General features: G+C 39.8%; 1 protein-coding gene across 1 annotated transcript in view; it reads left to right on the forward strand.

Moving 5' to 3' along the window:
- far1 (fatty acyl CoA reductase 1) overlaps positions 1-22,117 on the forward strand; it is a 31,622-nt gene extending 9,505 nt beyond the window's left edge. Inside the window, exons 3-13 of the mRNA XM_084059023.1 lie at positions 1,624-1,740; positions 2,667-2,842; positions 4,327-4,506; positions 8,430-8,607; positions 8,869-8,913; positions 9,172-9,299; positions 10,575-10,642; positions 11,940-12,111; positions 15,236-15,365; positions 16,864-16,991; positions 18,046-22,117. Of these exons, the coding sequence (XP_083915149.1) occupies positions 1,624-1,740; positions 2,667-2,842; positions 4,327-4,506; positions 8,430-8,607; positions 8,869-8,913; positions 9,172-9,299; positions 10,575-10,642; positions 11,940-12,111; positions 15,236-15,365; positions 16,864-16,991; positions 18,046-18,208 (1,485 nt within the window). The 3' untranslated portion in view covers positions 18,209-22,117. The remainder of the gene's footprint in view (positions 1-1,623; positions 1,741-2,666; positions 2,843-4,326; positions 4,507-8,429; positions 8,608-8,868; positions 8,914-9,171; positions 9,300-10,574; positions 10,643-11,939; positions 12,112-15,235; positions 15,366-16,863; positions 16,992-18,045) is intronic.
- Positions 22,118-22,366: the final 249 nt, after the last annotated feature.

Consider the following 22,366-nt stretch of genomic DNA (forward strand, 5'->3'; position numbering starts at 1 on the left):
GTACTGTTACAGTACATGATTTATCACGCAATACGGGCTAGAATTAAATTAAGAAGATGGAAATGTGTCTGGAAATAATGCAAATAACTGATTTGGTTTACAAGCAATGCTGTAGCTGTCAAAGTTTTCAGTATCTGACTTTACAATATGAATCTAGTATTGATCAGGTTGCACACAGTGTAAATTCCTGAGTGTTAATTTTAACTGTGAGATTGCAATATGTGGTTTCATCTGTGCACTGAGAGTGAAATTAACACTGAGGATTTTACTCTGCACACAGACCCCTGGCATCTGCTGTTTTACAACAATCTTGTCAGAATGCAAGGGGAATGTACAATGTTTTCTAAACATTTATTCTAGGTGTCACATGATCCCTTGACTTCAGCCTCATCAGGCTAACTTTCCAAACTCGTTGAAGAGTCTGGTTTGTATCAGGCGAAGTCCCACTGGTTTAGTTCTGATCTGAATGTAGGGCTGCAATCGTCGATTATTTTCTTAGTGATTATTCTATTGATTACTTTTTGATTAATCAAAAGGGCTTTTATATTTCAACAAATTGATTAACGATTTAATCATTATTTCATATTTGGTCGCACAATAGTACAAAAATAGTGAAACATAGAAAACAGATCGGTGAACCAATAGGCGCCCACAGATGTTATATCCGGAGATCTTGAATCCGCCCCTAGACCAGATATCAGACTCTGGCTCAGACATAACCATACTCTGACTCAGACATAACCATCAACAAACCTGATACGCCCATATATAGGCATGTCACTATGACATATATGGAGATCCCATATATGGTCATGTGCATATATGGGCCCAACCGACTTCAAACTCGGCGCGCACATTGGCAAGGAGTCAAAGAGAGTGCGGTGCCCGCCGTTGAGGCGTTCGGATATGCGGTTGTCCAGAACCGCCGACCAAGATGTCCATACGTATATAGGCACATAGATATCCAGTTGTCCAGAACTGCCAATCCAAACAATATGCCCAATTGCCCATATATGGGTATGCCAATATATGGGCATATACTGATGACATCGGGGATCTCCATATATAGGCAGTTGGGCACGAAGGGACACAGACAGACGGGTACAATGGGTTTGACAAAGCCCCAGACACTATGACTCGGCCCGAACCTCTAATTTGATGAAATTATTTTTTATTTATTGTCTCAGGAGACTATGTTTTCACTTTCCCCCCCCCCCCCTCGGCCAAGCTAACATTGGTCAAGCCTCACGTGACACGTGACAATACGTTGAAAGAGTGTGCTCTGATTGGCTAGTGAGACGCATGACGTATAGCGGCCTATAAATAGATGTGTCACTTTGAAAGAGTCACTCTTTCAAAGTGAGGTAAGACAGGAATAATCACGAAATGGCTGAGAAATGGCGGAGCAATACATTATGTAGACACACTGGTGTCATCACAATACGTAATATAAATAGCTTAGACTAAGCTAATCAATATTTGCTGGCGGAGACATGTGCTCCGAGGAGCACATTTTCTAGTTTTTATTATAATCGATTAAATCGATTTGTTCGATTAACTGTTGCAGCCCTATTTGAAAGCCAACACTGATCATCTTCCCTCCAACCCTGCCATTCACTCCAGGTGCTGCTGGAGAAGCTACTGAGGTCCTGCCCCGAGATCAAGATTGCGTATGTGCTAGTCAGACATAAGGCTGGCCAGAATCCTCAGGCTCGCATCGCCGACATGATCAACTGCAAGGTGAGGAGGAGGAGGGGTGGATGAAGGAAGTTTGGATGGGGGAGAAAGACATGTAGGTGGGGGGACTGTATACATATGTGAAGCTGTGCAGAGCCCACACTGTTATTGCTCGTATTACTTGCTGAAGTTCTAGGGGAAGGTGTATTTGGAGGGAGAGAAGGAAGGGAAGCTATATGGCTGCGGACAGGGAGGTAGGAATGAAGTTTAGGCAGAACTAAAAGCATGTAAGCCCTCAGGCATGCATGGATGATGTGCCAAACTAGTGCTACAAGCAAATGAAGAGAGGAGAGAAACAAAGGGGTAGTATGCCAGTTTTGATAGCGAGAATGACGAAGATGACTAATATTGGGCTAGCTTAATGTAGAAGCTGGTCAAATGGGAGGCGTGGAAGGCTCCACCACGCCTGTGTTCTTTTGTATTGCATTATGCCTACTGTGCAGCACTTTGGTCAACTCTGTTGTTTTGAAATGTGCTCTATAATTAAAGTTGGACTGGAGTGCAGCTCCAATTCCACACACTGGTGGTATCAAATGCAAAGCACTGAGACTAACTAAGTGTTTGAGTGGACTGTGGGCATGGAATGTGTTAGAAAGAGACAAGGACAGTAAGTAACTAGTTTAGGACAGGTGAGAAAACAATTAATGGAACAGTAGGTTGAGAGAATGGAACACTTCTACCTATAGACTAGTTATTTATGTACCTCCATTTGGGCATTCATAATTAAAGTGTGTGTGTGTGTGTGTGTGTGTGTGTGTGTGTGTGTGTGTGTGTGTGTGTGTGTGTGTGTGTGTGTGTGTGTGTGTGTGTGTGTGTGTGTGTGTGTGTGTGTGTGTGTGTGTGTGTGTGTGTGTGTGTGTGTGTGTGTGTGTGTGTGTGTGTGTGTGTGTGTGTGTGTGTGTGTTTTCTTTGCTATATCATTCTGTTAGTTGTTTGACAGAGTGCGAGATGAGCAGCCAGACTTTGCGGAGAAGATAGTAGCCGTGAACAGTGACCTTACGCTGCCAGAGCTGGGCCTGAGTAAAACGGACCAGGACACTCTGGCTGAAAACGTGAACATCATCTTCCACTGTGCTGCCACCATCCGCTTTAATGAACCACTCAAGTGAGATTTCCATTAATATCCTCAATTTGTTTGACTTTCTTGTGACTGTGTATGCAGCTAACTGGGGGGGGGGGGTTTCTTGTGACTGTGTATGCAGCTAACTGGGGGGGGGGGGGGGGGGGGTTATAAACATAGCTGCACTAAAATACTTGATAATAAATAAATGTATTTTATTTTATTTTTATCCCATTTATTCCTGCCCAAACATTTCAAGAGTGTTGTGTTCACGTTCCAGTGTCAACTCACCAGAGAACTTTGTACCCTTTATTGTTAGTGTTAAGGGTGTAGGCCACACTTGACAGTTCATGGCATGTAGGTGTTGATGGCTTATGACTGAAGTGGAGTTCACTATGAAACACTTCTTGTTTCTCCTTAAAATGTCGGAAATGATCACACTTCACTTCCTTTTTCTGAACATGTTGCATAAAGGAAGTTGTGCAAGTGTAACTCCTCTTTACTTACCCATGGCACAGCCATGGGTAAGTTGGCTGTACAGCCAACTTACAGCACCTTTACAGCACCTTTGCTGTAAGTTATTTTTTTGAATAATCAGTGTTTGTTTGGTAACCAGGGTCTCCTCGTCTCTCCAGCTCTTTAGTATGAATGAAATTGGTATCCTGACCCGGAAATGTATTTTCTGTTAACTAAAGAGCTGCAGAGACCCCTGTTACTGAACAAACATGCTAAACTAAAGGCAATAATTACTATGAATATAGAGTTATTTAACAGTTATTTAAACAATAAAAAATATATATCACGTACTTCTTTGCTAAAATTGTATTACGTTTAGCAAATAAATAGTTATCCAGAGGTCAGTTAGTTTTTACTTCTAAAGAAAAAACTAAATATTTAGAGATTGGGGTCCACGGCCAAATACATATCAATTTTGGGGGTCCTTGACATTGATATGTATATGACGTTGAGAACCACTGATATAGCAACATAGGACATTTTTAGAAGACATTTTTAGAATTGGCCTCAGGTCTTAACCACTTTGGGCGGGAACCCCTTTTGTAACTATACCTTTTAGGACGGGAACCCCTTTTGGGGTTCTTGTTGCTATGTACAGTATATAGCAACATACATTTGTTGTAATCTTTGAATAAATCTTTGTAGTTTTTCTGAAAACTTAGGTCAGGATTTAGAAGGTGTTATTAGAATCGGCCTCAGTTCTAAATGGATGGGTTAAAGACCAAGCTTTAGGTCAGCACGCCATCGTCACGGCAATGAATTGTTTGTACATAAATCACAATAAAAAACAAATACCTACAAGCTTCATTCTGAAAGTATATCATAATGGCAGATATGTCATACAGTTCTGTTTACACTTTTAAGTCATTAGTTCTGTTTACACTTTTATTTTCAATTGATACTAACGCAATTTGTGGCTGTTGGATAGCAGTCATTCTACACGGTTTCAAATGGTGAACAAAAAAACCTGCACAAGCAACGATCAAGCGTTAAATGTCTCCATTCCCCTTCAGAGATGCAATGCAGTTGAACGTCCTAGCCACCCAGAAGATGGTGGCACTGGCTCACAGGGTGAAGCACCTGGAGATCTTCCTCCATGTTTCCACAGCGTATGCCCACTGTGACCGTGAGCTCATTGAGGAAGTCGTCTACCCTCCTCCTGTAGACTACCGGAAACTCATCGATACCTTGGAGTAAGTTGGCTGTTGCTTTTAATGTGTTGATAATGCAGTTGGTACAGTTGATCTGATTGATCCAAGCTCGACTTAGATGGCTTAAAGTTCCATGTCCAATTAAGACAAATGTGGGGACAGACAGGGATTGCTTGCTCTGCTCTAGAGTTTAAGTTCGTAATGTGGTATGTCTGAAACTATCGCTTATCTTCTTAGCGATTATTCTATATTACTTTAATAAAGTTTATGAGTGCATTTTGGGGTATACTTTAAAAATAATCAACTAAATTGATTAGTCTGATTAACTACTTAAGCCTTATTTTATACATGGTCGTACGACAGTGTCAAGCACACAACGCATCGCGATGCGCTACGTTGTGAGCATGTAGATCGGCTATTTTTTTAGATAGATTTTATTAAAATCAATTATTGATTCAATAAATGTGTTTGATTAACTGTTGCACCCCTACAATGTGATGTTTTGCACAGATAAATGCTTAAAACTATTTTGAGTGGGGTCTGCTGATAATAATTTAATTTAGGGACAAATTGGTTGGATAGTTTCTGTTAATTCAAACTACTGGTTACTTTTAAGGCCAGTCCAAACCAATGTAACTCATTGCAACTGCCATTTGGGATAATGGTTGCAAGGAGTTGCGTCGCGAATCATTGGTGTGGACTGGCCTTTATTGTCAGCAGTTTTCCATCTCAAAATTCAATATAGATTTGAAAATATTGATGATTGCATTTCAGGTGATCCAAAATGAATACTTTTGAAATGGAGACCATACAGACTATTGGAATTATACAACACAACAGGTTTCTCACTCAAATGGTTGCCAGTCTTGCCAGACCATCCTTTCATGCCATTTGATCATAGTAAAGAAAGTAAAATAGGTTTTCCAGATATCACCATCTGTTGGGCTTGAGTGTGACATGACTATTAATTATCTGTGCATTTGCACTTTAATAAGTTGGATGTTTGCTTTAATTAACACGTCAGTTTACATATTCTATTCCTATTGATTGCTAGCAGCACTACTGTTAAATGTAAATCCTTAAGGATTATCTAGATTAACGTCAGTCAATACACTAGTCCTTCCGTCTGAGCTGTTGCAGTATGGTAAATGGCTGCTTAGCAGAACTTAAATTGGAAAAGAGCCGACGTTGACCATAGAGCTGGATTAAAGCATTAGAGCAGCAGCATTTAGGCAGTGATTTTAGTTGAATAGTGGTAGAAAGTTATCCTTTAAAGGGCAAGACCACTTTGGTAGAGGTTTGGGTTTGTGTAGTTACTGTACCTTGCCATGATGTAACTCCAAAGGTGGGCAAGAAATAAAAAAGAATTGCTCCATTGATTAGAAATTGATAATTCAAAATATGCTCCTCATTGACTTACATTGTACGGTAAAACTGCTCTCAAAGTCACTCTTTTAGCACAAAAACGAACGCAAACAAAGTTGATTCAGACAATATAGAACATCACCAAACCCAGTACTGTTTTTTTTATATAAAAATGTCAACTTCCTGTTGATTTTGCCATTTTTAATAAGTAGAAAACCCGGACTGGATCGGCGGATCCAGATCTTCAAATAGTAAAATCAACAGGAAGTTGATATTTTTATTAAAAAAACAAACGGTATTGGGTTTGGTGATGTTCTATATTGTCTGAATCAGCTACGTTTGGGTTCATTTATGTGCTAAAAGAGTGACTTTGAGAGCTGTTTTACCATACAATGTAAGTCAATGAGGAGCATATTTTGAATGATCAATTTCTAATCAATGGAGCAATTATTTTTTATTTCTTGCCCACCTTTGGAGTTACATCATGGCAAGGTAACTACACAACCCAAACCTCTACCAAAGTGGTCTTACCCTTTAAAGGATCATTGTGCAGTACAGATAGAATGAACGTATTCTATCTTTTGAGGCGATTGCTGGAGGGGCCTCTCAACCTGATGGCATTGCTGTGGAAGGGAAGTGTGGAACATTGTTCTGGGGAATTGCAGACATACCTTTGTGTTGTTGGAAAGTTACTTGCATGTTGCAGATTTACTTGCTTGGCAATAAATAGTTATACTGAGGGACTGAGTAAAATGCAATCGGACGACCACGGTATAGAAAAAACAGTCCTATTTATTCATGACTTGGTTAGTGATTGAATGAAGCACTAACTACGTAAGAGCACTTCATTGTTGGGTAGGTCAAATACCTGTGGCCTTCAAATAAATAGCCATTGACATTGCTAAGCTAAGCCTATACATTAACTAACCCTTCAGCTACAATATGGAAATTCCATTTAGCGTGGCTGACTGTGCCTTTATGTTGTGTGTACAAAAAGCTTACCTATTGCATTGAAACTGAAGGCTGGTCATTCTGTTCTGTAACCCACAGATGAAAGTGATCCCTTTGTTTCTGTATGGCAGTGGTTCTCAACCTGGGGGTCGCGACCCCCAGGGGGGTCGCCAAATAATTTGGGGGGGTCGCCAGATTTTTTTGGTGAATTTGAAAAAAAAAATGGAAAAAAAAGTTTTTTTTTTTTTTTTTAAACAAAATATTTTATTTTATTTTATCATTAATTCATGTTTTATCAGTTAATTTACTCAATTTACCCACTTTTTGCAAAAATGTTTTGATAATAAACAATTATCAAATAACCTATCATAATTAAATAACCTTCGCGCGCGCGAACGGGTCCGCGTGCGTGCACGCGGGGGGTCGCGGGAAATAATATCATTATTTTGGGGGTCGCGGCCTGAAAAGGTTGAGAACCCCTGCTGTATGGCATAAATATTGCCTGTTGTATGATAATGCACGTTCTCCTTCCAAGATTAGACCCTTCAAGCCATATTGATTTCATATATCCATAAACATACATTGATTTCCAGAGTAATATTTAGGCTAAGACTAATTTGGATGATGTGGATAAGGATTTGCTACTAATGTTACGGAAGAAACAAATTTATGCCATGGTATAACTTTCAACTTTCATTTTCATTCCATATGTGCCTTTCTTTACATTTAGTTCATTAAGTGGATTTTATAAAAAATATAAAATGATTTTCCTTTTTTTTGTAATCTAGGATTGTGGGATATTATATTAACAATTTATTTTTATTTTATAATAATCAAATAATTATTTCGTTTCTTTATCTTGTACTGGGGAATATTAACCCATTAAATCCCGGAACGCATCTGTGTCATTTTAGATTTTAGCTATAACCACTATTTTATACTATACTATATTATTCAAAAATCTCTTAGACACAGAATGTGCACCAATTTGAGCAAATCTTTGAATTTTGTTTTTTAAGCGAACATTTGTAACTCATATCTTTGCTTCTGGGGGGCCCCTGGAACTAAATATTTTGAGATGGGGGTCCGTCGCCAAAATACATACAATTTTAGGGGTCCTTGACATCAAAAAGTTTGAGCACCACTGATATAGCAACATAGGTTTTTCAGAAGCCTGTTTATTTAGAAGATTTATTTGTTGATGCGTTCCCGAATTGAATGGGTTAACCCATTAAGACCTGGAACTGTGTCATTTTTAGATATGAGCTAAAAAGCATTGTTTTACACTTTGGCTATTCAAAAATAGCAGATATACAAGCTCATAGGCACCGAGTGCCGCGCTACGAGCTTGTAGATCTGCTATTTTTGAAAAATTGTGAAAATGTGTGCAAATCTTTGAATATATATATATATATATTTTAAAGCGAACATTTTTAACTCAAATCTTTGCTTCTGGGGGGTCCCTGGAACAAAATATTTTGATGGGGGTCCGCGGCCAAATACATATAATTTTGGGGGTCCTTGATATGAAAAAGATTGATCACCACTGATATAGAAACATACGTTTTTGAGAATACTGTTGAAATTTAGGAGACACGTAGAATCGGCTTCAGGTCTCAATGGGTTAAGCAATTGTTGTGTTTTTCCAGGTGGCTGGATGACAAGATGGTGTCAGTGCTCACTCCCAAGCTGATTGGAGAGCGTCCCAACACCTACACCTACACAAAGGCCCTGGCAGAGTATTTGGTGCAGCAGGAGGCAGGGAACCTCAATGTAGCCATTGTCAGACCATCCATAGTGGGAGCCAGCTGGAAAGAACCCTTCCCTGTCAGTGGTTTAGCCTTTTAATCTTATTTAATCGTTTTATTTGCTTAATGATCTGATTATTTGGCAAGTGGGATTTAAGGTGGAAAAAGTATCCTACATATAATTTGTAATTTGAAAGTACAAAATGCATGGTGATGAAAAATTAATTAGCGGAGAGTTGATTTCAATTTTGTTTCTAGGGTATGTAGGTGAAATGGAGTCTTTAAAATATATTTTTTAACTGATAGTATTTATTTGCTAATCTTATACTCCTCTTTTTAGGGCTGGATTGATAACTACAACGGACCTAGTGGGATATTCATTGCAGTAAGTGTTCACAACTTGGCCATTTGCTTTTTTTTTACCAATTTATAAAGCAAAATTCTTAAACATTTTTTGTATGGTACCTGAATTATAGTCATGTAGACTGTTTTTTGGCACCAGGCCTAAATAAATACTTTTACTCTTGTGGGCATACTAGAGGCGTGTCCCCACTTAACCTCGTTGTAACTCAATTAATAATTTATGACAGACACTTCAACAGGGCGTTTATGTCAACAGTAATTCTCCACACCCCCTCCATAGGCTGGTAAGGGAATCCTGCGTACGATGAAGGCATCGAACGATGCTGTGGCCGACCTGGTTCCTGTAGATGTGGTCATAAACAACACGATAGCTGCGGCTTGGTACTCTGGATCACAAAGACACAACAGGTTGGTGGGATGCACCGTGCCCCTATAAACACAGATCAGATGTTCTTACCTTGATGACTATGCATACAGTACATCATGTAATTGTTTCAGGGCACTAATGAATATTTTCCTTTGCTGTGTGTCCCCAAAGTAGGAACATTTCTGCAAAGTATAAAGCACAGTCGAAGCATAGTGCAGGCATTAAAAGGAATCCCTGGCTAATAAGTAAAAGAATACATCTTTTTTTAATAAATACTATAGTTACGTTTTTTATTTATTTTTAATTTTGGTTATAGGCGGTAATTATAATGTATTAAGGCATATAAGGCTAAGGGGATCATTTTAACTCTTTCCACCTGGAATTTTCAAAGATGTTCAAAAATAGCGAAATTTGCAGATCTCACTGTGGGTCGCTAGCTTGTAGATTTTCACAGTCCAAAACACCACCATATGACTAAGTATAAAACAGGGCTTAAGACATAGATATTCAACTGGCGGCCCGCGGGCCACGTGCGGCCCGCGAGGAGCTTCCTTGTGGCCCCTGGCCATATTCCCAAAAAAAAAAAAAAAAAAAAAAAAAAAAAAAAAAAAAAAAATTTTTTTTTAATTTTCATAATTATTATTTATTTTAACTTTGATTTATGTTATCAAAGTTAAAACAGTACAAATTATTTATCCTTCATTAGTTCTTGAAAGGCCATCTTTCATTGGAACTTAACTTAGAACCTTAAATAGAACCGAATTAGACCGAATTAGACCCGAAAAAAGGTTGATTTATATTGGTCAAATAGAACCGAATTAGACCCGAATTAGACCGAATTAGACCCGAATTAGACCCGAAAAATTTCGCGCGCGTGCGCTTCGCGCACGCGCGCAAATTGTGTGCGCACATGCACACGCGCTGCGCGCGCGTGCATTTGCGCTGTGTGGCCCCCGACTCCAAGTTATTTTACAGTTGTGGCCCCCTGCCTAATCTAGTTGAATACCCCTGGCTTAAGATAAGTGGTTAAATGAATCTTGGGATAAATTAATAAAAAATGTAGACTAGATGAGTTTAGTCACCCTGATGAAGGCAGTGTTGCTGCAACGTGTTGGTGTATTTTTTATTCGCCAGACTATTTGAGGCTTTTTCATTTTTCCACAAGAGTGCCTTGGTCTCTTCCCTTGTTTGCAAATCGATTTTGTCACCCATTTGTACCAAAGAGCACCTTGTTGGGGATTTTTACTCCAGCCAAACAGATGCGCTCCTTTCTCTCTTTTTTCTATAATGTAGACTACTGTTCTTTCTTTTGACAGACCTAAGAACATCGTGGTGTACAACTGCACAACTGGTGGGATCAACCCATTTCACTGGGGTGAAGTCGGTATGCAGTCCCGTCTTATCTTATCCTGGCATAGCTGACTACTCACTGTAAAAGCCTCCAACAATATAAGCTCAGATGTTTAAATATAGTCTCTAATGACATACTTAGGTTGTCATCTAGGCTGATGTCTGGGTTACTACCCCCTAGTGTGTTGTGTGTTTGTTTTTTCTTCACCTGCTCATTTGATTGGTCTCAGGATATACAGGTGTTCCCTAACAACAGAATACATGTTATTCAGAAGTTTTTACAGTCAATTAAGCTTCCTGATTCTGCGTTCATTCTAGCCACCCTGGCAACAAAAGCTACAAAATGACCAAGTGGCCAGGCACGTTGCTGCTGTTGAAATGTTGATTAAGCCAAACGTAAATGAAAAGGGTATAACAGGGAACTGGTTATTTAGCTGTTCTTCCTTTTACAGAATGGTGCAGGAATTGTGGGGAGAGAGAAGGGAGTGGAAATATGAAAAACAATATATTGATTAATGCTTCACAGTGTCATTGGAACACTGAAAAAGGTTGAATTGAGCTCAACGTTCTTCTAGCGCCTGTCGAGCAGCGACAAGTGTCAGTTTGTACAGTAGCTTCATGCCGCTGGTTTCCATTGGTTTGTCACCGCTAGTGTGAACAAAGCATGATTGTCTTAACCTCTACAGTACAACCAGATTATGCTATTACTAATTGTCTAGTTAAATTATATTAAACAATAGTGGAAATATCAAGGATGAAAGAATGTTAATGGAGTGATTTTCAAATGATTTAGGTGCTATTCAATTTCAGCTATGTACACAAGATGTAGTCATCCTGGAAACTACATTGTAAGAGGGGCCAGGCTTAGAGAGATATAAGTAAAATAACAGTATTATTTTGTAACTCGGATAGATTGGTGCTTTTCATATTGACAGGTTAAGTTCTATAGAGTTCCTTTTAAGATGCATACCCATCACATATCAAGTTATTTCTATACTTTCTAACATGCTGATGGTATCAAAACTGCTGTCCCAGGTTTTGGAGTATCATTTCCAGAGCCTATCAATATTTGTATTGATATGTATTAGTTTGGACATCCTCAGGATAATCGCTTCATAATGTATTAGTTGTGGACATCCTCAGGATAAGCGCTTTAGATAGGTTGTGCATGAGTATCCGATTTGAATTTTCCAACAAGTTTAAATTACATTTGATTAAGATTTGTTTCACTATGAGCTGGATCAAACTTGTCTTTTCAGAGAAGGGTCAAATTAATTCAACTCTGAAGACTCATATTGACTACTGCTTGAATCCACCCTTTTGTCTCTTAGAGTACCATGTAATATCCACTTTCAAGAGGAACCCCCTCGAGCAGGCCTTCCGCCGGCCCAATGTAAATCTCACGACCAATCGCCTAATCAATCAGTACTGGATTACTGTGAGCCACAAGGCTCCGGCCTTCCTCTATGATCTGTACCTCAGGCTGACGGGACGACAGCCCAGGTAATTTCGTCAACGCCGACCCGGGTGTGCCACGCTTCTCCTCTTCTAACGTCAGCCGCTACTGCTTCACTTCTACTGCACTTTGTCTCAGCATAGAAGCCTTAACATCCTAGCTGTGATGTTTTGTGTTCAGGTGGTGTGGGGGCTTAAGGATGTATAGCCCAATTGATTTTCCAACGGAGATCATGGATTGGGTTCTGCCCTCTTAAGTCTCTCCACTTGAAATATCAGTATGTAGGGCTGGGTTTCCAAAACGCTCAGTGCTAGGACCATCTTGGTTCTTACAGGATATAGTTCACTAAGATGGACTTAGTGTTGAGATGCTTTTGGGAACCCAGTAGAGCCTCCTGCCCTGTCTCGATTGCTGTTCTATGTATACTGTGTGCTGTGATGTCCTCCTGTGCTGTGTATTTCTCTCCTACAGAGTGCGTTATAAACATGACCTTCAAGACCAACCCGTTAGAGCAGGCTTTCAGAAGGCCCAATGTCACTCTGCGATCCAACCCCTTTACCAATCAGTACTGGACGGCAGTCAGCCACACGCTGCCTGCCCTGCTCTATGACGGCTATCTCAGGCTGATGGGTCGCAAGCCCCGGTAAGGTTGTGACTGCCCCCCACCCCCTCCCCTGTCTATCAGCCCCCCATCTATATCACCTGTTCCCTCAAACCATTCTGAGGGGCAGAAGAACCACAGATGTTTGCAGTGGTCTTGCTCAACTTCATGACATCGGCTGGACTTGGCCGATAGACGGCCACTGTGTCATACAGCAGGCGTTTCTGTCCAACACCGATTTGAGCGTTTGTTTTCATTTTTACAGTGTGGCTCTGCAGGAGTCTAGCTGTCTCTAGAGTCGGTCTGTGTGTCCGTCTGTGTGTCTGTAGCAAATCTCGCAAAAGCGCTGAACCGACAAGCCCCAGATTTTTTTATTTTTGTTCACACTGCCAGTAGGCCCAGAAGTACCTCCACTATTTTGACTTCAATTTTGATAATAATAATGGATGTCAATTAGGCCTCTGATGATCATGCTCAAACATTGCCCAAATTTGGAGTCCTATGTCCTACACATAAATGACTGATGTCACAGGCTGACCACATGAAGTCCGAGATTCACATTGGAGCCACGCCGTTCCCATGTGGATCCCGAGATCCGTATGATTCGATTTTATTTTGGGATTGTCCATCCTTTTTCTTTAATTTTTTTGTTGTGATACTGCATTCGTCTTTTCATGCAAGTTGACTAATTTTGCATGCTGAGATGGAAAAACTTTTTTTTATCCCAAGTGGACAGTCCTACTTGCTTTTTAACGCCATGTCTTGAACATTTGTTTGTTTGAGTTGAACATTTGTTTGTTTGAGTTGAATCATTCTGACTTGCAATACAATGATTGAATTGTTGTACTTTTTTTTTTTTTGTCAACCTCAACTCCTCATCCAATCACTGAAAATACTCCGGTTCCATGGGACTCGTATTGTTTGGCCACTTCCAAAGGATGTGTTCAGTAGGAGACAGTGAAGAAGACATTTAAAAAGTGAAGACTATCCAATAACTGCAAATCACTGCATCTCAACTTTCTCCTAGCTAAATTGAATGTCTCTCTGAACACAGCCCATGGCATATAATTAATTGGTAAATAGTTTTGTGTGATTTTCACACAGCATTTGGCTGTCTGAAATGAATTTGGTTTAGTAGCTAACTCTCGCATTCTAGGGGTGTCATTTGATCCTGTTTGCCAGATACTGTACTGTAAGTAACAATTACCTCTCACTCTCTTTCTCCGTGCTGATCAACCATGCATGTTTGTCACCTCTGATGAAATACTGGCTCTAATGGAGGGAATCTGAGTCATCACAATTCAGCCTTTGTAATGTAAATGGCTTTAAAGACAACAAATTGAGATTGCTTCCATCATGCTCTCTGGGCTCTATTGAAAACGCTGTTGCTTAATTAAATAGACGCAGCTTTTTAAGTGCTGATTTGAATACAGAAATGATTAATGTGTTGAATCATAATTGAAAGTCCACACTGTCCTCAGAGACCCTCTTGAGATATGTAGTGTACAACAATGCATCTTGTGTCATTAGTGTTACATCAAATCAACTCCTAACAAATCGGCACAGTTTGGGTGAGTAGAAAATATTTATCCCATTTTGATTGAATTTCACAGAATTTATTGAAGATAAATAACTGGATTAGCATGTGCTCAGCTCAGAGATCAGTTTATGAATACAAAAACGTTCATATTTCTGTACTTGGGGCAACTTTGCTGTGAAGCAGCTGTCATTTCTTGTTAAACATTTTACCGATCAAAAATTACCTCAGTTGCATTGAGGTTAATGTAATGAATCAAAGTGTGTTTCCTTGTACAATATTGGCCACATCCATTCAGCAGTGCATTATCTGTTCTCCTGGCCTGCACACCGACTGAATCCAGTTAGCTCTCAGCCGATTGCTATCAATGTCCTGAACAATAATGGACAGGCCTGAGGCCATATTCCTATTTAACATCTGCACGTATATACAGAGAAATTTGCTTACGGAAATTTAGTCTCTGCAAGTGTAAAGAGTAGGATTTGATGAGATGTGACCTACAAGATGCTGGGAATGTTCTTGAAGCAGCCATGGGTGTCCTCATTTGTGTACTCGTGAATATTGGTTAATATTTTCTAAATTAGATTTAACTTTGAGACATGAAATCAAGGGAAGTTCCTGGTTCAAAGGTGCATGCATATGGTTGTTGTCCTGTGAAACTTTCCTACATAATGCTTTAAATTCCGGCTCTATTCTCCCTGCCTCCACTTCATAACATTGTGTTCTTACCATCTTTCATCAACCCGCCCTTCTCTGAACTCTCCCTCCTTCACTTAATCTTCTCATACCTCACCCTTCTTTTGCTCTCCATCTGCCCTCTCGGTTTCACCCCACCTTGTTGTCACTTACCTCACCTCATGCATTTACCCCTCATACGTCTCTTTTCTCTTCCTCTCCTCTCTATTCCACGTCTGCCCCCCACCTGCTCTATAATGTACACTCTTCTACCATTCATTTGACTTGACACTACCTACACCACCCCCCTTGGTCTGTTGTCTCCTCGCCCCCTCTCACCCTTCCCTCCTGGTCTTAGGATGATGAAGACAATCACACGCCTCCATAAGGCCATGATGGTTCTGGAGTATTTCACCAGTCACTCCTGGGTGTGGAGCACTGACAACATGACTACGCTCATGGCACAGATGAGCCCCGATGACAAGAAGGTAGGGATGCAAAGCAAATCTATTTGTCTGTCTGGTAGCAGGATATCTCAAGCAGTTATGAAGGGATTTGCACAAAACTAGGAAAGGTTGGTCCTGGGCCAAGGAACCGTGGCCTGTCTCAGAATTAAATGCACATAACTTCTGAACAGATTAACATAACACCACAATACTCTTGAGTCCTGGAAGAACTGATTAACTAGTCACATGCACCATTAAGTTATATTGACCTAAAGGGGATGTGGGTGGCAGAAGCACAGCAACTACTTGTAGACAAAGGTCTAGTCTGTGCTCTACTGAGCACATTTCTACAGTGTGGCTGTGCAAGAGGCTAGCTGAGTGTGTGTGTGTCTGTGTGTGTGTGGAGCTAATCTCGGAAAACGCTGGACCGATCAGCGCCACACTTTGTATGCCCACACTGTCAGTAAGGCCACAATACCTCCACAAATGTTATACTTATTGAAATTAACTTTCATTGTTTAATGGAAGTCAACAGGGTCGTTCCCATGAACTTGAGACAGCAGAAGTAAAATACTGTACATCCAAAAATGTACTTTTACATCAGTGTATGTTGAAAACTTCTGAGGTGAAATGATTGTTCTACCCTACTGAGCTACTTAGCATGTGCAGAGGAAGTCTCATCACTCTAGCTTGTTTTTGATTAGAATTATTGAGTGTTACAACTGCCCCGGACTCTTTTGTTTTCATTTTAAGGTTTTTCACATTATGCTGTACAACTGTACTACCCAACTACCAAACCTAAAGTAAAAAATAACAACGATGAGAGGTTGTGGTCATTGTATGAGTGAAATCCAATTAAAACTCCTATGGACTGTACCATCCCTTTCAAGCAGGGAAGCTGCACATATACTAAATATCTTGAAAATGTTATTAGTTACTTTTTTGTTTGTCACTTGATTTCCTCTCTTGCTTCTTTCTCCTTTTAACCATTTTCCTCTCTCACACACAGTGTCATTCAATATTGTTCTGTTTGTCTGGTGGGGGTAGGGCAATGGTAAGTGCACTGAAGGCGTGCGCACTGGAGTTTGCAGATGAAACTTTACCATTGGCATAGTGGCATATCTGTCTGGATACAATGGAGTGATTCATCTCAGTGACTTTGCTTGCAGTGAATGGTCACATTGTTGTGCCTGTGATTCCGTTTTTTGTAACCTTGGAAAGAAGGTTGACGTAAAAATAAGCGTACAGACTTTTATCTCCTTTCCACGTGGTTTTAATGTTGCAGTGACATACGTTTTTGCACTGGATTACAATTTTTCCATTGTTCGTATCACTCTTTTTTTTTTTAGCACTTTCTGTATTGTAGGAGTACCGGTACACAAAAGCATTTGTCCTTCAGAAACACTATATTTCCAATTTGTCCATTTAAAATTTAATTCTGTAATAATAATTTAAAAAAAAGCTATGCAATAATATTATTTTATGCAGTTTTCCACACAGCATCGTTGAAACGGGTTCCCTTTGTTGTTTGTTTCCCTAGATGTTTAATTTTGATGTGCGTCAGCTGCACTGGGCGGAGTACATGGAGAGCTACTGCATGGGCACCAAGAAGTACGTCCTCAATGAAGAGCTGTCCGGCCTGCCTGCAGCACGCAAACACCTCAACAAGTAAGACATGACGCTCATACAGCCACACCACAGTAATGAGACTTCCACAGGAGGCTGCTCTACTATATATAAGAGACAAGAGAAGGCATTTTCTTCCTCTGGCTCAGCATAGATAAATCTGGATTAACAGTTAAATATCCTCTCGACTTACATACAGTACATAATACATTTAACATCATTCAGCCTTCCATTAACCACTAAAATCTCTTCTGCGTGTGACTTCGGGGATGACATCTGTGCCGGTGTCTTCCCTGCGTGGCTGTATTGGTCAGATTATCATTCCTAGTTGGTAGTGCAAATAGATGAATGTGTTTCAACACTACTGTCTTCATCTCGGGGTGGATAACAAGGGCGACGGTGAATGACGGGTTATTGTTCATCACATCGCATGCCCATAGCCTTATTTAATCACACAGAGGATGAGAAAATAGCATTTGACCAACACATGAATTAAATAAATGATTCAGGTACTCTCAACTAGAAACTGCCCCCAAGTGGTGAATGAAATGGTAGTCCAAGTGGTATTCCCCAACGGTATGGGGAGGGAGTTGGCTCAAAACACGTGTTGTGCTCTGTGTTTTCCTTTGCGCCTGGATAAATGGTAAAACCCTAGTGCCTCTGCTGTGAATTTTACCAAACCATCCACAGCAACCGTGTTTGGCAACTGATGTTTGACATGGTGAGTTCCCTCAGCAGTAAAGTCACTCATGGTGACAGTTAAGCACATGGTGGCACTTTGTCTTACGGTTTAGTCAGCTGTCGTATTATCCCCAGGGAAAATATGGCAGCTGCCCAATCTGTGCCAGGTTATCACCCTCTGTCCTTTTTATACCCCCAGCTAGGGAAAATAAAGGCTGAGTATGTGATGAGAGGGTATTATGTGGATCAAGCATGTACCTCAGAGTCAGCAGTTAGTGAATTCAATGTTTAGAATAGACTACTATATCACTGTTTCCTTTAAATAAAACGTGTCATTAGCCTGGTGTACCTTGTTAAGTGTCAGACTCATTCTTTGGCCATTGTGAGTTTTCCAAAAACTGTTTCTGTTCTCTAGGCTGAGGAACATCCGTTACACCTTTAATACCATCATGGTGGTCCTGATTTGGAGAGTCTTCATCGCCCGCTCCCAGATGGCCAGAAACATCTGGTACTTTGTGGTCAGCCTCTGCTTCAAGTTCCTCTCATACTTCAGAGCCTCCTCTACGATGAGATACTGAACCGGGAATGGAGGAATGAATACATGAGGAATGGAAAAATCAAATGAAGAGGACAAAGCAGAGACTGCAGTAGAGGTGATGCCTGGGCTTGCAGACTTTAATACCAGTCTGCATTGCTACCTATCTTTGGCTACATGTTTACCCTGATACCAAGGCATAAAGGAAGCATTAAAACCACCAGCTACACACTACTGTATGATCATGGACTAGCATCTGCTGGTGTAGTCTTTTATTGCACAGCCATCTAACTTAATCTAAATGAATCCCCAGCATTTCTGAAATTACCATAGCATCTGGACTTGGCACAAAAGCAACAATCTTGGGCCCGGACAGACCCAGACTGAACAAGTTGGCTGCCAATTAGCTAAGAAGAAACAAGACCCCATACGCCCAATTCAAGCTCCCAGTTCACTCTCTCCTGTATGAGCAGGCCCCCATCCCCCAATAATTAGACACACTCAACATGCTCCAGATCATGCCTCACTGCAGGAAACTATGCATTGGATGATGCTCTGCTGCAAAAAATGTCTTTGCCGATTTTGAGTCCGTCTTGTGGTCTCGTATGTAGTTGTCCGTGCTATGTGAACCTCCTAACTGCTGTGGGGTTACTTGGCAGAGGAATTTCTACATTTCAGTTCCATCGAATGAAATGTTCCTAGCTCCAGTCCTTTGTGTTATTATTTTTTTCCCAATTAAATAAGATTTTTAGTTTCTTATTGTCTAATCTCAAAACTGCATCATTGTCAGTCTGGCAATGTTTTCATCTAACAGTTGTTTTAATGGTAGCTAGGGCATTATGTTAATTAGTCTGTTAAGGACACGAAACAACCCATTTTGTATTTTATGTGCTAATTGCTTGGTGGAGAGGCTTAGTTTCAGATAACTGTCGAAGTTATATTCATTGCAAATGTTTGGAAGCTACTAGATTTCTTTGCTTTACTTACCCAGCTCTGGGTTTTGGGCTATCATTGGTCTTTTTTTGTGTGAATACCATTAGCATTTTTCTGCTTGAATCTGAGAAAAAACACATTCAACAGCCAGTTGATTCTTTAAGTTGGACACAGGCTATAGTCAGCTCCCTGATACGACTAATGATATGACCAAGCACAAGGTGGATTGTAACGTCATTGTTGTTTTATACTGTGCCTAAAGAAAGCTTAGTGTGATTGCTTTTGTGTCAGCAGATCTCCCAGGCGGTTTTATACACATTTCTTTCCTTTTTTTTCTCTTTCTGTTTGTTTGAGATCTGTTTCTGATGATCTTACACAAAGTATTTCTTTGCCAAAATACCTCTTTGCTAACTGGCTCATAGTAAAAAAAAAAAGTTCTCTTTGGAGGATGAGACAACAGTAGATGAAGCCGAAAATGTCACATCTGGAATATACAAGAGTCTGAATCTTTGAAATGCTACAAGGTAAACTTGATATACCTTGATTAGCTTGGAGAGTTTGCACTTTGGGAATGGTTCCTTTGCCTCCAACATGCTTGGTAGGTGAAATTATAAACAAACCCAATATAAGTTTATCTTTAGTGAATTAAGGATGGTAAGGACTGCATTCAGGCTAGTGTGATGCAAGCATCGGTTGTGCCATTCACAATGGTTTGTGTTTAGGTCAAAACTGTTGTAGGTCAATATTTTCAAGTAAGGTGTTTATTCGTGTTGCCCTTGGCCATAGTCACATTGCCGCCATTTTGCTTTTTTTATGTCATACTTTTGGGATGTTGGAGGGCAGTGTGAAGGAAGAGCAAAATAACCGGTGTGTAAATATGGTTAATTGTTTTCTCTATACCTGTCAAAGGAACTTTATTATGGCTGTTGTTTATTTGTTTTAGTAGTCAGTCTATCCATGGGTTTGCATGTTGTCTTTGTATGACCATGCTGTTCATTAATCCTCTTAATCTTTTCTGATCATATACTGTAGGAATCTGTACTGAGGCCAAAATATGCATGTTGACTACTGTTTAAAATTGATATAAAACAACATTGCATCACATTCTGTTTGGACCTGTAAACAAGTTGTTCTGTGATACCATACTGGATTCTGACTGTATGACTCCAGCGTTGTCTTTGATGCCCAAAGCGGGTAGTTGTGTGTACTTTCTTATGATGTTCCTTTCGGTTTCTGATGCCTCAACTGTTGTGCGCAACCACATATGTCTAAAAGTTTAGTATGTGGCTCTGGGCACTTGTCTTTGGTTGTTTTAAAGTTGGTGTGGTGAGTACACTCCAAATGTAAGTCATACAATGCAAGAACACATAACGATGATGTTGTGTGGATGTCTGTCATGAAGCAGTTGTTTTAGTCTCCCAAATCTTGTCATGTTCCGGTTTGGTTTGAATAGGTTCATTGTGGGGTGGGGTGGGGGGTTTACCATTGGCATTGTGTATGCTGTGCCTGAACTTTGTCAATACAGTATATATAACAGTCAGATCCATGTTTTCTAATCCGTTTGTGTACTCTATTTAGGTAGACTTCATGATGTAACGATAAAGAAATACAAAATCAAGTATTTTTATGCTAATGATATTGCGTGGATATTTATTTACTAAAGAGAAGCTTGAGGACACAAATGTCACTGAACCAACTGTAGCTGCTGTAAATCATTGTACTTAACATAAGATGTAAACATAACTGCAATATGTTCACCCCTTTTTTTTGTCTGAATGTAATAGAACAAGAGCCCTCTGACTTAATTGCACAGGTGAACGCTTCCTTCGTTTTCCAAAATTCAACGAAATACTCTAGTGGTTGCTCGTACTTCCAATAATATCAGTGGTTTATCGTGTTACTTTTATCTTCTGGATGAATATATTTTGCGATAAATCCATTCCTTACATTTACTTTTATAGCTGTTCATATTCCATGTACTTGTGATTGTTTGAAAGTAACAGTGGGACATTTTTGGTGGTGTATGATAATTGTAGACTGTGTACAATTTCCTGTATATTGTTGCTTTACTTAACTTTACTTAACGGAAGCAATGGAAGGGTTGATTCAGGGTTTCTTTCTTCAAGGTTGTCTTACTAGTGATGATTAAGAGGTGAGAGTAATGGACCGGTCCTGTCCAGTTTCTCTGTGTTGATGTCAGGGATTCAGGCTAAAGGATCACACACCAGTTGTTTTTTAATCAATCAGGGCATTGCACATGTCTTAACATCATTCAGCTTTCTTTTTTTGGGGGGACAAACCGTGATATGAAATCTGTGGAAGCTACAACGGTCTGTTTGCATGAATACATATGTATGCAGGACATGTCAGTTGAAGTCATTAATTATGACTCACGGATATCAAGTTAGGATTTGACACCTTTTCATTTTATTTCACTATTTTCTATGCCTAAATTATATAAATACTGTAGGCTACTCGTATGTTAATTTAACAATTTCTTCTCACCGCTTCTTTGCCTGCTAAAAACATGCATTCTTTTTGTCTTCTGTTTTGAATATTGTTCCCATGAATAAGACATATATCCTGTTACCAACCTGCTGTTAACTATCAAGATCTTCTGAGTTCTTGGCCTCTGTATTTAATTACCACCTGTCTCAAAGGTAGTTATTGGGGGGGGGTTCTCAGTATCATCTTGATACTTTGACCAGAGGCCTGACCCATTTACTTCAGGAATAGTTGATAATATTTTGAACCACTGACCATCCAAACCCATCAAACATCATCACATGATGATGTTTGATGGGTTTGGATGGTTAGTTGTTCAAAGTCATCAAACTTGCATAGGGTAGGTTGATAAATCACAGGCCATTATCTCTTCAGCTTTGAAATGGAGGAATTTAAGTTTTTTTTCTGCAGTCTATGTAAATGAAAAAGGAAAAAAAAAAGATTCAATCAATCAATGGGTGCCTTTTGTTTGTAAACCAAAAATAAATAAATAATGTTATATCATATGCCTGAATTGGAGATGTGTATATTTTCTGGGAAGATCTTGATACTGTTCTTAAACCGTAAACATGATTACCAGCTTGTTCATGCCAAAAGTAACAAGGTTTTCGCCTCTCTATTTAAAGTATAATAAACAAGCTATTAGTTAGCCTTTATTTATCTAGCTGACCTGCTTCCTGTGGTGCATAAGAAATCTCTGTATTCCGCTTAGTGAGATTGAGATGGAGGTTGTTGAACAGCTCTATTAATATTTAATGCGATC

The sequence above is a fragment of the Gymnoscopelus microlampas genome, assembly GCF_963454915.1.
Source record: "Gymnoscopelus microlampas genome assembly, chromosome: 6".
In the NCBI taxonomy this organism is placed as follows: Eukaryota; Metazoa; Chordata; class Actinopteri; order Myctophiformes; family Myctophidae; genus Gymnoscopelus; species Gymnoscopelus microlampas.